This window comes from Tamandua tetradactyla, chromosome X, assembly GCF_023851605.1.
Source record: "Tamandua tetradactyla isolate mTamTet1 chromosome X, mTamTet1.pri, whole genome shotgun sequence".
Taxonomy (NCBI): Eukaryota; Metazoa; Chordata; class Mammalia; order Pilosa; family Myrmecophagidae; genus Tamandua; species Tamandua tetradactyla.
The window spans coordinates 154,917,266-154,935,263 of NC_135353.1; the positions used below are offsets into that span (position 1 = coordinate 154,917,266).

Sequence of the window (17,998 nt, forward strand, 5' to 3'; positions counted from 1 at the left end):
GACAAGAGTATCGTTAGTGGTATCTGAGGCAGTCAGTTGCGGTCTTTTCCATCCTCACTTACAGCTGGGTTTATTCTTTATTATTCTTTCTTGATTGACCTTTTTTCCTCTTTCCCTACTGATGCCCAGTTCTTTGACCTGCTACTGGGTCTACTACAGTTTGCTGCATCCTGCCCGGAGAGAGTTCATGAGGTGGCCTGGTGGCCTTTTCACTGAGGTTTGTGTTCTTAGCCTATCTTCCTTGAGGAAGCTGTTGTGTTCTAACAGCCCTGCTTATTGGTTGCTTCAGCCATTTTCAGTCTTTGTCACATCAGTATGGAGGTACATTTGGGTCCTCTGTCCCTAATTGGTAGGCATAGGTCAGGGCACACTGCTAGACAGTCCCATCAGACTATATCCGATGGGAGATACAGTTCCCCGGAACAGCTTCCCCTCCCTGAATGAAGGGTGAATGGTCTGTGCCTGGGAAACAAACATAATTTACCACTTTTTTGAATGAATATCAATAATTCATATATTACTAAATATGCATCACAGAGTTTTTCTTTTAATTTTAAAGAGCTTTAATGAGGAATAAAATTTCACCCGCTTTAAGCATATAATTCCCTGATTTTTAGTAAATTTACAGCATTATGCAACTATCACCATAATTCTGTTTTAGAACATTTCCTTCACTCCCAAAAGATCCTTCATAACCCCTGTACCCATTTCCAGCCCCAAGCAACCACTAAACTGTTTTCTGTCTCTTTAGATTTGAACCTAGGTGCTTATATGTTCATGACTGGCGTAGCTTTTTCTGGGTATTCTGGAAACTTTGCTATATATGAAAGAGGAAAACAAAGCCCAATGATGTGGAAATCTGTATCTTGTTGGTCTGTTTTCCCTACTTTTCACTTCAGAAGGGCTTAGTCCTAGTTTTGATGCTGCCATTAGTTAGCTTTCTTAATATCTCTCTAAACCTTCAGTCATGGAATCTTCCAGGCCTCAGTTCCTCATCTGTAAAATTAAGAAAATAGTTCAACAAGATAATTAACTCTCTATCTCTAATGATCAGCAATTGGGATCTTTTTTGGTGAAAAAAAATACTTCTTGATTTTATATGCTATCTTCAGTCAGAGGACCATAACAAAATTCAAATTAAAAATTTATTATTAAAAGTTTACAAAGCGAAATAAGTACAAAAACAATCTAAGTTGGTAATATTTTGATTTTTGAAGTTATTAAAGCTTAAACCTTTTCTGAGACTTTGCAACATCATGTGTATGTATATATAGATGAAGGAAATTAATTAAAAAACTTTTCATTCTCCTTCGTGCTTTCTTGTCTGTTCAAATATTTATTGATTCAAACAGGATGGTAAGCATGGGAGGTAGAATCCTGAAAGAGAGGTGGGCTTTTCCCAGATGGGCTTACAGTCTGGCTGGGAAAGTCACCGTCAAACGACACAGTGTAGTAAGTGCTTGGAAAGAGGAAGTACAGTGCTCAGAGGCGGGGAGGGGCCGGGTCCCAGAGCGGAAATGCCACCCCTGAGAAGTTTACCATGAGAAGCTGCTTGGCAGCTGGTTCAAACCACCCAATCCATCTTTGTTGGGAGGAGGCATTCAAGCAACTTTGAAGGTGGAGATGGGGGAGGTTGAAACGTTTTGCATTTCTAAGCAGATCTCTTATCACCTTCTGCTTTGACTTTTTCTACGGCTTGGGTTTTTGCAGCCACTGGAGATGCAGCAGACTTATGAGGCTGGCAGCTGGAGGGTGGTTTTCTGACGGGTAGACGTTTTTATGTTTTTAAATGTATGGTGTCTTTAAATATGAGATTTTGTTTACTGCTGCCCTAATTACATCTCTGATAGATTTTATTTAGCATAATGTTTTAATTTTGTGCTCATGCCCAGAGGTAGTTTCCCAAAGAGTACCATTATAAAAAAAGAATAACAACAACAAAACCTCAGAGAATGTTCTGTCCTTGAAGCAGCTATAGCTGAAGGCAAGGAAATGGGTTTGGGGAGCACAGACTTTCCGGTTGGCTCTCTGGATGTTTTGGGCATATTTTTTGCAATCTGAGGTCTTGATCTCCTGTGTTCCAGGTATTATCCTAAACTATTACTGTCTAGTAGAAATGTAATACAAGCCACATAAGGAATTTTAAATGTTCTAATAGCCACATTTAAAAAATAAAAACAAATGGGTGAAATTCATTTTAATAATTTGTGTTTTTAATCCAACATATCCCAAATACTATACTTTCAACCTGCAATCAATATAAAAATTATTAATGAGCTTATTTTGCATTCTTTTTTTCCCTAATAAGTCTTTAAAATCTGATGTGTATTTTACAACACATCTAAATTTGGCCTAGCCACATTTCAAGTGTTCAGTAGCTATATGGGGCTAGTGGTAGCATATTGGACAGTGTAATGCCTAAACCTTTCAAAGGTGTGCATAGGACACAGGAAAGGGACCTTAGAGGGGTTGGGCCAGTTACATCCTCATGATTTATGAGCTTTTAACAAGGCCATACATAGGCTTCCTCCTCTCTGAGAAACCTGAGATGTAAAAATTCATCTTGACAGGAAAGGTAAAGCAGGAAGTGATTATTCATATTACAAAAGAATTAACCACAAGATCCTTTAAATAGCAAGCACCCTTAGTGTAATGAAGTATATGACTCACTTTGTAAAAATGTGATTGACACTTGACATTTTAGTAGCACCTTTTTGGGGCAGAGAGCCATCTGCCATTATAAAATGCAAGCCGGTGTTGAATTCAAGTCTTTACTGAGCACCTACTATGGGTCATAGGTGCTCATAGGGGATCACAACCCACCTAAGGATGATCTGTACCCAGAAGGCATTTATAGTTATAATTTCACTGTGAGGATGAGACACACATGCATCTGCCCCAGTGTGGGCTTGTCTCAGTGCCAGGGGCAGGAAGGAAGGTGTTGTGCAGGTAGATAGGGCCCAGCTGGGGCCAGATGGCAGGGAGGGTGCAGAATGATGACTGACATGTCTGGGAGTTGAAAGAAAGGATAACTCAGGAAAGGCCAGCTAGATAAGTTATTGGGAAGACTCGAATATTATGTAGTTATGCCTTACTTGTCTCTGAGCCCCAATCCCTAACCCCCACCCTTATTCATAGCAGGCATCAATTAATGCATGTCCTTGGGCTCATCTAGGGAGAGAGTGAAGAGAAACCAGGGTATGACGATTCTCTCTGGTTTGTGACAAGAGGCAACAGCTGTTTATTTCTTTGTAACCATCTTCTTCTTTTTTTTAAATATTTTTAATATAAACAATGGACAAACATACAAACATTCTTAACATACAAACTGTAACCATCTTCTGCTTGAAGTGGATCTTTTTGTCCTTTTCCAGCTTTACTTTGGTAGAGCTCACACATGGAACAGAACTTGCAACTTGCTATTTAGGAAGAAGCAAGAGTGTGATTGGGAAGCCACTGGGGTTCTAGTCCCTGAAAGTACAGAGAGTTTTCGTTCACCAGCTAGACCAGCCACTTGACCATCTTCTTCCTTAGGAGTTTCCTGTCTTCTCCTCTCCCCTAGACGTGTCCCATGCACTGCTGCTTCCCATCTCTGCTCATAACAATTTTATGTTCCCCATCAGGAAGGTTCTGGCTTGCATCTCTAGTGCTAATGGGATCATCTTTTCTTTCTTTTTTTTTTTTTTTAAATAATACCTATTATTTAAAGAAATGGAGTAGCTCCCAATATGTGCAGATTTATTTATAGACTATATACATATATATATTACTATACTAATAGATTGAGAAAACCCTAAAGAAGCTTCCAAACATTTATCATTAGGTTTAGTGAACTTCTGAAAAATGCAAGATTGAGTGTTATATGACTTTAGACATTGGTGGAAAATGAGGGCATTTGTCCTCATGCTTCAGATACATAGTTTTAAAATATCTTACCGATTCCAGTAGCTCCATACTGTAATTAGGTAACTTACATCTATGCCGAGGGTGGACGTCAACCCATATTACAAATTGCCATGATGATGTAGAGATGTTTGGTCATCTCTGTATAAGATCCAGTCAGTGTGTCCTTGGATTCCCCTCCCAATATGGCTGGCAAAGAGCTCCTACACAGAACTGAATCGCCAGCTCTGCCATTTTCTTGTTTATCTAACCTTGTGTCGAGTATTGTCCATATCCCCTACTTTCTTGGCACAAGTCTTTTAAAGCCTCTCATCTGTTTAATGAGGGTTATTTTAGTCACAAGGGGCAATATCCCTGAGTAGACTTTGCCAGCAGGCGTCATAGACCTGCAGTGTGTCCCCTGGGCTGAAAATGGGCCTCTGGCAGCACACCTTGCTGAGGATCGCCCCCCACCCCTCAGAGGACCCCTGACTGTCTGACCTAGAGACTTGGTGAAGGAGCCAGAGTTTGTCTGTAAGTGGAATATTAGGGAAGATGACTTTTGCTCTTTTTCAAATTCAAAAAAGAAAAGAGTAGATGTCCTAATTTTTCCACCATCATCTCAGCAGATCCCTGAAGTGGAGCGCATCCCACTTTGGAGTGCACTGGCTCAGAAAATAAACCTCCCTTCTTTTCTGAACTTCAGTTTTTTAATTGGGAAAATGGGCATCATAATGTTGTGAAGATTAAATGAGATCATGACAGAGAAGTATCTGGCACATAAACCACAGTACTGTAATCTCATTTCTCATAGCAAAGCTTCAACAGAACAATGTGTAGGTAATTTTATGAAAGCTGTATTTTAATTGAACTGTTTTTGATTGCTCATTTTAACTGCCAGGGAGCAGAGCATCATATGAGAAAATCTGAGTGTTTCTTCTGTGTACTTGTCTGGAACCAGGAGAAATCGGAAAAGGTTGCCTCATTTATGTTCTTATGCTCCTTCTTTCTCTTGGTAAATGATGAGAGTGGTTCACAACTCACCTTCATCCTGGGCAGATTTATGACAAGTCAGTAACCTAATATTGAAATGAAAAAATGATCAGGAAAGGAAATTCTGCCTTGAGTTGCTTTTGAACGATCTGGTTTGACTGATACTATGAGTGGAAGGGAAGAGCACCAGCTTGTTAGGATGGGCAGGGTCTTTTGAACTGGAATTGCTTCAGGAAGTTATCCATAACGGATATTCAAAGTCCAGTTGACAGGGGGCCCCACTCACCTACCAGCCTTTTTCCTGGGAAACTTGCCCCAGTTTGTTGAAGTCTTTTTTTTTCTTAATCATTTGTGCTTTTTGTGAGAGAGCGTTGCCAAACCCAAGGTCACTAAGATTTCTTCTATGCTTCTTATAAAAGTTTTATAGTGTTAGCTCTCACATTTAGGTCTAAGATTCATTTTGAGTTGATTTTGGTATACATACTGTCTATAACGCTCATGCTAATCACACTTTCATCTGTGATCCTGTTGTGCCTGACAAGTACTTCTGTGGAATCTTTTCACATTGCATTGTTGTCAGAATTGCTCGTTGTCCTGTCTTTCTGGGCTGACTACAGGTACCTAAGTGTGGAGACCCTGTCTCATTCATTTTGTATGTATAGAACCTGGCCTAGTACTTGGCCTAATACTTGACATTTTGATGAAATCAACTCCCAAACCTCATTTGTCCAATAGTTGCAACCTTTTCTCTTCCCTTATTTTATCATGACTTGTAAGTTGCTAATTCACCATTTTAGGTTTCATCTAATTTTCTCTACCCTTATATTGATTCACTTGTCATTCATTCATTCATATGGAGCTGTAAATTAAAAGGAAAAGGTCAGGAGGTTGGTTTTTATTGAGGTGGGCATAAGGAGAGGCCCAAAAAACAATCAGTTGAATAATCAATCCATGGATAAATTAACCAGTCTATGGATAGGTCAGCTCTGATAATTTGTATAGGCATTCTGTAAACAAGAATGTCTGTCCTCCTCACCTGTTACCTGTACCTCTTAGCAAGTATTAAAGATTGTCATAGATTGGGAAAAAATTTAAAATTTTGTCTAAGAACTCATCTGTTGAGAGGGTAATTATGGCTTTCATATAGGCAGTCTGAGACACTGGTTTGGCCAGCTTTGTACAAGCTGTCTTTATATGCATTGTTGCTGAGAGGTGGATATTATCTCTGTGGGGTAGGAATTCTTATTGTCCACATTTTGCAGAACTGAGGCCTTGAGAGGTTAGCATCACACAGTTGACATGTGCTTGGGAAAATGGTGTTGGACTCCCTCCTGGTGCAGCAAACATTACTAGATGTCTGTCATTGTATGGTTTCCCCTCTGAAGCCCCTGCTGGCCCTGAGACCTGTAGGCCACCCTGCCTGTGCCTGACCACGGACCAGAATTTTGTGGTTTCTTTGCTACAGGCCTCAGGTTAACCAAAATCAGGTTACTGTGTGTGGCCTTGTTGTTTTGTCTATTCATAGAGGGGAAGTCCCTTTAAGATGATTTCATTGGCCTTCCAGGGATGCTTGGCCTCCCTCAAACTTCTCCACTATCTGATCTAAATTGTCCTTTTTTCCTTCTTCCTTCCAGTGGAGGCCATAGTGGAGTTTGACTACCAGGCCCAGCACGATGATGAGCTGACCATCAGCGTGGGTGAGATCATCACCAACATCAGGAAGGAGGATGGAGGCTGGTGGGAGGGACAGATCAACGGCAGGAGAGGTTTGTTCCCTGACAACTTTGTAAGAGTGAGTACAAAGCGAAACCCTTTTCCTGTTGTTTCCTGTGTGGGGTCATTTGAGGACGAATTTCAAAATTGACACTTTGGCCTCCTATGTGACATCAAGAAGAACATATATAACTTTGCCCTTAATATCTGGGGATACTTGTTCTGAAATTGCTTTTTTAAGGCCCAGAATAATCTCTTTCCAAGCAGTGTAACAGTTCATTGAAAATGTCAAAAAAATATAAAGCTTGTTAAATAGTTTTATTTACGTATTGGTTTATTCATATTGATAGTCTAAAAGATTTTTACCCTTTTCTATTCAATTCAAAATGGAGCTAAAACTCAGTTTTGACTATTTTAATCAAGTAGCAATCAAACTAAATGCATAATTCAAATCATACTGTTTTTCAACATTATATTCATATTACCTTTTTTTTTGGTTTCATATTGCCTTTTTGATAGGCACCCTATTATTTTCCTTTTCTCCTTTATGTCCATAAAGTATTGAATAAGAAAATAAGATTTTTTATTTTCAGAAGGTTTTAAAAATTATACCCTTTGCAGAATTCATGTAGGGGTTAATTCTAAAAATATTAGCACATTTGTTGTTAATAAAATATAAACCACACAGTTGTAAACAATAATTTGGAGTGTCAGGTAGAAAAAAAGGGTTCCCTTTGAGGCCACTGTCCATGGGGAATAACAAATAGGTTTAAAAGTCCTTGTGCCCTGAAGAATGAATTGTTCACAATGGTAAGAGCTGGTGTGGCCTCTGGTGCTGGCCCTCCTTAAGAGGCTGTGGGTGGCAGATAGTCTGGGTCACAAGGAGTAGTAGGTGGTTCCCCTCAAAGAGCCCCGAGGGCTGTGGGAGAGTTTTATGAAAAAGGGGTACTGATGAAAAATGTGTGATAGCCCCAGACTGCCAACCCCTGGGCCCTGTACCTTTAGCCTGCACCTCATTAAAAGAGAATAGGATTGCAGTTTAATCTTTCATCAGGATCTTACCTCAGGGCAATCCTGCTAAACTTTTTTTTTTTTTCAGTACAGGAACATGCGGGTAAACATTATTTTCTATAAATAGTTGAAGGAATATAAACTTCTTTTTCTTGGGTGACACTTGAACCTAGCAGCCCTCTTCCATTGTAAGAGTAGGAAAGCATTACATCTAGGCCACCAAAGATCGATCTGTCAATGTATAGATGGGAATTAATTCTTTTGCCTTTCTAAATAAAAAATCCAATTTTGGGAGAGGCTAATCCTTTGGTGTGGAAGGAGAGATTTTCCAGAAACAAGGGGCAAAGCTCGGAGAGAAGGTGAAGGAGGAAGGAATGATAGAGGACGACTGCGGGACAGAGAGAGGAGGACCTTAGGAAGGAGGGAGGAAGACCCTGCAAAGGAAAAAGGAGCACAGTGTCTGCTCCATCTTTGGGGATAAGGGAGGCCCTGGTTTGAAAGCCTTCAGCACATCCTCTTGGCATAATGCCGCCTCATTCCAAACTAGAAACCACAGAATCAGAGAACTGAGTGTGAAGGCACTTCTTGAACATATTGAATTTGCTCAGGGCTTAAGGCTGCCAGACAGACGTAGTAGCCAGGGTGCTAGACACCTTTGGGGAGGATAGGCAGGACCCAGGGCAGTACAGCGAGCGCTCTGCCTACTCTGGAACCCCAGATGGGTCCGTCTTCTTCCTCACCTCTCTCCCTTCATCCCTTCAGGTCTGGGGCTCCCTTGCTTTTAGCTCTGAGCTAAGGCCATGGGATTTCTCTGCACCCCACCCACTTTGTGAAAGTCTCTTTATTAATCCTGCCTCAGAGTACCCAAATTTGAGTGTGCCTTCATTTCCTTTGGGAAACCCGACTGTTGCACCGGGCTTGCCGAGGACCCAAGGAAACAGCACATGGAAGGTTCTCTAAGTGCAGTGGATGGCCACCTGACCAGTTTGCTGCTGGTCTTGTCCCAGATGAAGGAATGGACCCTGCCCCCTGCACAACGATTTCCCTGCTTTTTGCCTAATCAGTTGTTCATAAAACCTCAGCTTGAGCCCTTCCAGTGAGGAGAAGTCATGGTCTTGGGAGGTGCTCCTTCCACTTGGGGCAGAAAGAACGTGGCAGGAACAGCTGGGGCTGCAGAAAAGAAACTTCTGTTCTTTTACACAGCTGAATCTATTTTCAAGTTTTCACTCACTGAGAATGTTTTAGGCCTATTATTGAAAATTCAGTAGGTAGATGAAGTGGCCTTTAAACAATAACAAAAACTCCTATAGAGAATCATAAAGGCTGGAGATACTTCTTTAAGTAATAATCACCATATTGGCATAGGTTTGCAGTTTTTGAAGGTGGTTTCACAAATGTCTTATTCAGCTTCAGGATAGTTTGTACCCATATTGAATTGGGTGAACTTGTAGAATCCCATCTTTTATTTGTGTGGCTTCATGTTGATGTTGCCACTGTTACATAGCCTACCTTTAAGCTTTTTCATCCATCAGCTCCTTAATACATACTTTTGGGATGCTTTTTTAAAGAGAATCCCTCCTCTTTAAAAATTTCTTTTTTTAAATTATGATTTATATAGGATAACATGCATTAGTCTTAAGTATACGGCTTGATGATTTTTCCTATAAGTATGTACTTCTATAACTATCATTCAGATTAATATTATTTCTGTTCCTCTAGAATATTCCTTCATGTCTTTTCCTAGTCATTCCCTGTTTTAGTTTATAAGCTACTGGGATACGACATACCAGAAATGGAATGGCTTTTAGAAAGGGAAATTTATTTAGTTGCAAGTTTATAGTTCTAAGGCCGTAAAAATGTCTAAATTAAGTCAAGTCTATAAAAATGTCCAAATTAAAGTGTCCAGAGAAAGATACCTTGGTTTAAGAAGGCCAGTGATGTTCAGGGTTCTCTCTTAGCTGGAAAGACACATGGCAATGCTTGCTAGCTTTCTCTCCTGGCTTCTTCAGTGGCTTTCCCCGGTGTTTTCTTTCTTTATCTCCAAAGGTCTCTGGCTGTGTGGCTCTGTTGGCTGTGTTGGCTCTGTTGGTGGTGTTGGCTGTAAAGCTTTTTCTAAAATGCTTCCCTTTTAAAGGACTCCAGTAAGCAACCCCACCTTGAAGGGGTAGAGATGCATCTCCATGGAAATCATCTAATCAAAAGTTGCCACCCACAGTTGGGTGGGTTACATCTCCATGGAAACAATCAAAAAGATTCCATCCAGCAATATTGAATGAGGATTAAAGGACATAGCTTTTTTGGGGTACATAATAGTTTGAAACCGGCACATTCCTCTTCCTCAGGTACTTCTCCCCTTAGGTTATCTATCATCATAGATTAGTTTTGTCTGTATTTGAATTTCATACAAATATAATCATACAGTATGTGCTTTTTTACATCTGGCTTTCTTTTGTGCATCAAAATGTTGTTATGTATATCAGTAGTTTGTCCTTACCTTATAGTATCCCATTATAGGAGTATGCCACAGTTTGTTTATCCATCTTCCTGTAGATGGATATTTGTTTCCAGTTTGGGGCTTTTATGAATACAGGCTTTGAGTATTCTTACATACGTCTTCTTATGGACATGAGCACCCATTTCTCTTGGATGTATACAGAGGAATGGAATCACTACCCCCACTCACTTTCAACGTTTGTATGTTTCTCTCTGTTTAAAGCTGTGTCCTTTATGTGGGAGAAGGAGTCATACCTGTGATTTGTGCCATACCAGCCTACTGAGTGAATCAGCTAGAATTTTGTCATCTTGGTCTAGTTGCCCAATGTGTATAACTGGTAAAGAGTCTTGAAGTACAGAATTCCATCTCCCATGTTCGATTTGATTGCTGGGCCTGTGTACTGTCAAAGGCTAATTCTTAAATTGTTCAAAACATACTAATACCACTTAATCCTATACTTTAAAAGTGGCTAAAATGGAAAATTTTGAGTTGTGTATATCTTACTAAAATAAAACATTTTTTTGTGAAAACACATACAAATAGTTAGTGAGCTTGTATTGAACTTTTATGCAGTGAGAGAGCTAACAGAATGAATGACAAGACTGGTTGAATGAAGACTTGAGTAAGTGATTAAAAAGTCAGTGGAATAAGGAGTGCTCACATCCAATTGCTAAATTAGATTCAAGATTGCTTAATGTCTTAGAGGATAATAAAATCTTAACCTTTGGGATTATCTCTACCAGAAAAGGCTGGGAGGGTGGAAGCAGCATACCATATCGTTTTCTTACATGTTAACCTCTGACTTTTACAGGGTTATAAAATTGTTTAGACTCTAATAAATTGTTAATTAAATCAAATTACATTTCCAGAGACAGTCAGACAACTTTCCTGGGGGTGTATTAGAGAATGCATTGGCACGACCTTGCATTAAAAGGTCACACAAATCACCTTTTTTTGCCTAATTTCCAAGTTTTGAGTATTTTTTTTCTGAACAGACTACAATATAGGGCACAACAATACTAGAGGCATTTGGATGAATCCTCAAAGTCATTTATTTAACAATAATATGGCTGTCTACTGGGACCTCAAACTGCCACATAAAACAGAAAGATGGCCGCCTATTAAAGACAGATGTGGGTTCTTTTATTAAGGGTTCATTTTCCCATGCCATATTTAATTAGTGGTGTCTTCCTTTTAAAACCTTATCTTCAGATTCACACAACAACGTACTTAAGCAAAGGATTAAAAGAGTTTTTTTCTAGTTTTCCTGACGTGGATCCACAGATTCATATATATATTTTTCAATAGTCAGCTAAATGAATTTTTAAAAGAACAAGCCTAAAATTCCAGCTCAGACTGACGTGTGTGTCCATCTGCTTTGGGAGGTGGCGCTTGATAAAGTGCAGTGGGAGCTGGGGCCTCCCCATTTTGTAGCTCACAAATAGACATGTAGAAAGCAGGAAGCTGCGGTAGGGATTAAAAGAATAAGTTTGTTGATCTGTAAATTTATCTGACACTGTCTGTGAGGAAGTGAGCTGTTTTCTCTGCCTATTTATGTATGTTTTAGATAAAAATACATTTTATATACTGCATGCTCCAGTGTTGAAGGTTGAGGTGTGTTTGCTTGTAGCTTGCATGTCATATGCTGACTTTGGTAATTTTCAGTGTGGCTTCCTGTTGCCTCAGATTTCAGATGTTAGGTATTTTATGTATCACTCTGGCATATTTAGAGCCTTTTATGGTTTTAAACAAACTCAACAAGAGGCTGTATTTGTGTAAAGTAGCCTCAGTGAGCTGTAGTGTCCTGACCAAGTTGATCATGGTAATTATAGATAATTGAAATCTCATTTTCTTAATGACAGGATTATCAAATCTTAGCTTGAGAAGGGACTTTGCAATCATTTGTTTCAACTCCCAGCTTTTGAGCAGATCACAATCTACACCATTTAGGATATTGTCATGATCATTAAAATGTGGGACTCCCACAAGGGACCCTCATGCTAGTGGGTGGCAAACCTGGCCCTGCTCCAGGCAGACTGTATTGTCAGACTGTATGGGTGAGTACAGGAGCTGGGATAGGGGCCTTGGAATATTTTTAAAAGTTACTTTGCTGTTCTTGATTAAAGAAATAATCATAACATTACTTCAAACAAGTGGCATGGATACTATGAATGATTGTTTTCAAAATATTTGTCTCTCTTGAAAAGGTAGCAGGAATTTTTTCAGAGTTATTTTATAATGTACAGAACCTCTTCTTGGTCACATTTTACCTCGATGTGCTTGGGTGTGTGTGTGTGTCTGCTAAGAACAAATGAAACGCATGGAGTGGAATGTTATGTTGTCTTAAATGTAATTTCTCCCAAGAATAATAGCTTTAGCTACAATGACCTGACCTTGGGTCATTGTATTCTGTACTTTGGAGAGCATGTGTTACACATTGTCCTGCAAAGATGGCTTTAAGTGTCCCTGGTTAAAATGCTACTTGAGAAGGTTCCAACTGGATTCATCAGGCAAATCTGTTAGAACATGCTGAAGGAACCTATAGTTAGTTATCTTTTGGCCCTGATTGCTGTGTTACTTGATGGAATAATAATGGCTATGTTTTATTCAAGGCTTATCATATGTTTGGCATTGTGTGTATACCTATATGTGCCTATCTGTGCACCATGACCAGCAGTTATTGAGGACTTGCTGTTTGCCATGTGGGAAGGAGGCTAAGCTTCGCATACTTTGTTTCAACAAATCCTTAACACCACCCAGTGAAGTAGGTACTGTTTTTATTGTGCCTGTTTCTAAGAAGAGGTAACAGAGGTGTCTCATGGTTAAAAGACTTACCCAGGCACACATGCCTAGTGAGCAGCAGAGTGAGCATTTGCACCAGGCAGATTGGCTTTTGCACCTGAGCTCAGCAGGCAGCATTATCTGAATGTCTCAGTTGTCCTGATGGGATTAAGTCCCTCACCATTATTGCCTACTGCTTCCTAGAGAGTGACCAGTCAGATGGAATCATGGTTGTTAAATTTTTTTTTTTTGATTTTAAAGGAGTCTCTTAAAAAAAGAAATCAGCCCTTTCAGCTCAAAAGAAGAACCTTTGCCTAGGTTTATGGGCTTGTGCTGTTTTTCCTACAAATTTTAAAAGTAAAGCAATTGGGGGAAATATTACATTTGATTAATTTGTAAGCAAACATGTCACTTTGCTATGTGCTTTTGAGAAGGAGCTTGACTGCCTTTTCCATCACTGGTCAGTAATACAGATGTATGACCATGTAGTTGTTTCTTATCCATGGGACCCTTGAAAGCAGCCAATTGTAGTGTAAATTATTCTTTAAACTTTAAATATATAGTTTTCTTTCAGGAAAAAAAAAGTCCTAAAACTAAAATCTTGAACCTGTTAGACACTTTTATAAGAAATTTGAATCTAAGAAGGATTCGGAGTAATTTAGGACAAGTGTGTTACCAGGCTTTGTAACAGTTGGGTAAAGGAAGTGTGGTGGGTCTTGTGACTCAGAGAAAGCTGTGACCTTAGTGAGCTTTAGTCCCCTGACCAAGTTGATCGTGGTGATTATGGATAATGAAATCTCATTTTCTTAATGACAGGATTATCACATCTTAGCTTGGAAAGGGACTTTGCAATCATGTGTCTCATCCCCCACTTCCAAACAGATCATAATCTATACCATCTAGGATGTTGTCATGATCATTACTTGGTATTCAAACTTGTGAAGTGTGGGTCTTCCACAGGACCTCCATACCAGTGGGTCTCAGACCTGGCCCTGCTTCAGGCAGACTTATTGTCAGATTTTGGGATAGGGGTCTTGGAATATTTTTTAAAGTTCAGGCAATTCTGCTGCTTGATAAAATTTGGACATTCCTGTTGTACAGTGGTAATGGTAGGGCAGCATCATATATTTTATCTAATATCTTTTGTCAAGAACATGGATTGGTAGTCTCTGACCTGTAGTCCTAGATTTGAAAATACTATAATGTTCTTTTAAAAATAGCTTTATGTAAAACATTTGAAATTAGCATATAAGAAAATAAAATCATGCTGGAAATTGTAAAAAAAAAAAGATGTTTACTGCAAATACACAAAGAACATAGTTATATGCAAGCAGTGTTCAATTTGAGTCCATTAAAATTAATGCATTCTTATTGGAGAACTCTGAACTAAAAAATGAACTCCATCCTGTCCCCCTTCCTGACAGTAGTGAGATGAACAGAATTTCTAGGAATGGCCCCCAAAATTCCACTCCAGAATCCCCAGAACCTGTAAATGTGATGAGATATCACTGTAGTGATTGTATTATGTTATATGGCAAGATGACCTTAAAAAGGGAGATTATCCAGGTGACCCTGATATTATCACATAAGCCCTTAAAAGCAGAGAACTTTCTCTGCCTAGTGACACAAAAGGAAGTTAGAGAGATTTGAAGCAAAGGAAGAACTTGATATGCCATTTCTGCTTTAAAAGTGAGTAGGAATCTGAGCCTATAAGAGCAGAGAGCAGCCATCAAGGAAACAGACTTGAGACTTAAAACTGCCAAGGACTGTATTCTGCCAACAACCTGGTTGAGCTTGAAAGTGTATTCTTTCCCCAAGCCTCCAAATGACAGTCCAGGCAGAATGACATCTTGATATTGGCCTTGTGAGACGAAAGCAGAGAATCCAACTGAACCCACCCACTTCTGACCTACAGAATCTGTAGATTGAATACAATTCCTATAAAAATCCCAGCAAGGTATTTTTGTAGATGTAAACCAGCTTATTCTAAAATTGATATGGAAAATCAAAGAAACTAGAATAGTAAAACCAATTTTGAAACAGAAGAGTAAAGTGTGAGGACTCACTCTACCCTATTTTATTACATTTTATTTAACAGCTCAAATAATTAAGACAGTATGGCATTGATGCAGGAATAGGCACATAGGCCAATGGAACAAAATAGAGAACTCAGAATTAGACCTACACAAATATGCCCAACTGATTTTCTCTGTATAACTCCACCATCACCTTTGATCTTTCCATCCCCCCTTTAGGGGTGTTTGGGCTATGTCAATCTAAATTTTTCACATTGAAGGGATCTGTCACTAATATGGGGTAGAGAGATGGAACTATCTGATGTTCTGGAGAACCTGGGCTAGGTTTCAGGACTTAATCTGGACCAGGGATCCTTATGGAAGTTTAGGTTTCTGGAAAATTACTCTAGTGCCTGGAACCTTTGAGGAATCTTATATATTGCCCTAGGTGTTCTTTAGGATTGGCTGCAATAGTCCTGGTTGGAGGTTGGCAGGTTATGATGGGTAGCAAGCTTACATAAGAGTTGCCTCTAGACTCTATTTGAAATTTATCTGCCACTGATACTTTATTAATTACACTTCTTTTTCCCCTTTAGGTCAGGATGGAATTGTTGATCCCACAGTACCAGGTCTGGATTCATCCCTGGGAGTCATCTCTCACATTACCAGGGAGACTTTCACCCCTGGATGTCCTGTCCCATGTAGGGCGGGGGCAGTGATTTCACTTGCAGACTTGGGCTTAGAGAGACTGAGGCCACATCTGAGCAACAAAAGAGGTCCTCCGGAAGTAACTCTTAGGCATGCTTATAGGTAGTCTAAGCTTCTCCACTACCTACGTAAGCTTCAGAAGAGTAAGCCTCGTGATGGAGGGCATGGCCTATTGATTTGGGTGTCTCTAAAGTTTGACACAGTATCGGGGGTTCCCTGGTGGTAAAGTTTAGTAGTTCCATGTTCTTTCTCTCATCCCTCAGGAAACTTGGCCAATACTTTTTGATTATCTGCTTAATGTACTCTAGGATGTTTCCAGGCATTACAATAATCTATACAGGATTAGAGGACCTCTTTCTTATTCTGTGCTCCCTGTGTTTCAGTTGTTCAAAGGAGCTATACAGATTGGTTGAATTAGGTTATGCACTACAGAAAATTTCAGTTCCAGACCAAATAAACCTTTCTTCCATTGATCTTAAAGAGTATGTGTGGTTCTAAAATGTAGACACTGTCTTCCTTACACCTATGTTCTGAATACTTTAACCCTAACCTGTTTGGCTTCGTTCTTATCTCTGAATATCAGGTTATATGTATAAAACAGCCTCTCATGATCCTGAAATAATAATCACCACTCCGGACTTAATGTGTCTGCTCTAAAAGTTTACTATATAGGCCCCTGTTTTCTTACAAGCATTTTCTAAAGGTGACCATACCATTCTTGTTCTTTTGTTTCTACCTTATTTTTTCTCACCAAATGTCCTACATGTTCATTCACATCATTGTATGCCTCATGACATTGTTCCTTTTTGTAGCAGCAGAACCTTCGTTTGTAAGTATACACTCTCGTTTGCCAATCTGCTTCTCCATCAGTGCCTCCTTCAGTTACCTGCATTCATTGGGCATTATGTATAGGGCCCAAAGTCCACAGTCCATCAACATTCTCAATTTTAGATAATTTCATTGTTCCCAAGAGAAAGAAAACCAGTAAACCCACCCTGGCCTAACAGGGAATCTAAACCTCCTCTTAACTCTTATCCCTCCCCCCGTTATTGTCTCTACTGTTGCTGTAGTACTGCTGATGGTTTCCTTTTGAACATCGCTCATAGCATGCAATAACCGTTGTCCCCCTGTATCCTGGACTTAAACACTCTTTGTACAAGAATCATATCTTTGAAATAATTCTTGCAAGAACTAATTCATATTTCTAGTGTGAGTCAGTGGGATACATAGGTCTATACAACCCCTTTCAATCTTGTTCATCTTCAATATGGTAATATTACTTATAGACCCACTAGAGAACCATCTTCACTCCTATCTATTCTCTTATATTTGAGTTCAACCTCATTAGCTAATGGTTCACTCATTTCTAGCTTCTATGTTTATCTAAGTCCCCTATATCCTGTATTATAAGCCTCTGATTATACCTTTATGCTGGTCGTAAAAGTGGAATCATACAGTATCTATCCTTTTGTGTCTGGCTAACTTCATTCAGCATTATGTCCTCAAGGCTCATCCATCTTGTCATGTGCTTCAGGACGTCATTTTGTCTTACCACTGCATAATATTCCATCGTACATATATATCACATTTTGCTGATCCACTTGTCTGTTGTTGGGCGTTTGATTTGTTTCCATCTTTTGGAGATTGTGAATAATGCTGCTGTGAACATCGGTGGGAAGTGTCGGTTTGTGTCGTTGCTTTCAGCTTTTCTTGGTATATACCAAGTAGTGCTATCGCCGGGTCAGAGAGCAACTCAATATTTGGTTTCCTAAGGAACCGCCAAATAGTCTTCCATAGTGGTTGCATAGCACCATTATACATTCCCACCAGCAGTGCATAAGTGTCCCAGCTTCTCCACATCCTCTCCAACATTTATAGTTTCTTGTTTGTTTAATAGCAGCCATTCTTATAAGTGTGAGGTGGTATCTCATTATAGTCTTGATCTGCATTTCCTTTATAGCCAGTGAAAATAAGCATCTCTTCATGTGCTTTTGAGCCATCCGTATTTGCTGTTCAGAAAAATGCCTATTCATATCTTTAGCCCATTTTATAATTGGATTGTTTGTTCTTTTGTTGTTGAGTTGTATGTACAGGAAATCAAACCTTTGTCTGATATGTGATTTCCAAATATTTTCTCCCATTGAGTATGCTGCCTCTTCACCTTTTTGACAAAGTCTTTTGAAATGCAGAAGCATTTGATTTTGAGGAGTTCCCATTTACCTATTTTTTCTTTTTTTGCTTGTGCTTTGGGTGTAAAGTTTAGGAAGCTACCCCCTATTACTAGGTCTTAAAGATGTTTCCTACTTTTTTTTTTTTAGAAGCTTTGTGGTGCCAGTTCTTATATTTACGTGTTTGATACACTTCGAGTTACTTTTTGTATAGGGTGTAAGATGAGGTCCTC

The 17,998-nt window shown here is 39.4% G+C and overlaps 1 protein-coding gene across 3 annotated transcripts in view; it reads left to right on the forward strand.

Annotated features, from left to right (window-relative positions):
- The window catches only part of SH3KBP1 (SH3 domain containing kinase binding protein 1), a 404,653-nt gene that overhangs the window by 47,485 nt on the left and 339,170 nt on the right, over positions 1 to 17,998 (forward strand). For 2 of the 3 annotated variants that reach the window (XM_077145717.1, XM_077145712.1), the window contains exon 2: positions 6,510 to 6,667. In XM_077145717.1, coding sequence (XP_077001832.1) covers positions 6,510 to 6,667 — 158 coding nt within the window. The remainder of the gene's footprint in view (positions 1 to 6,509; positions 6,668 to 17,998) is intronic. The other variant, XM_077145714.1, reaches the window with a different exon arrangement.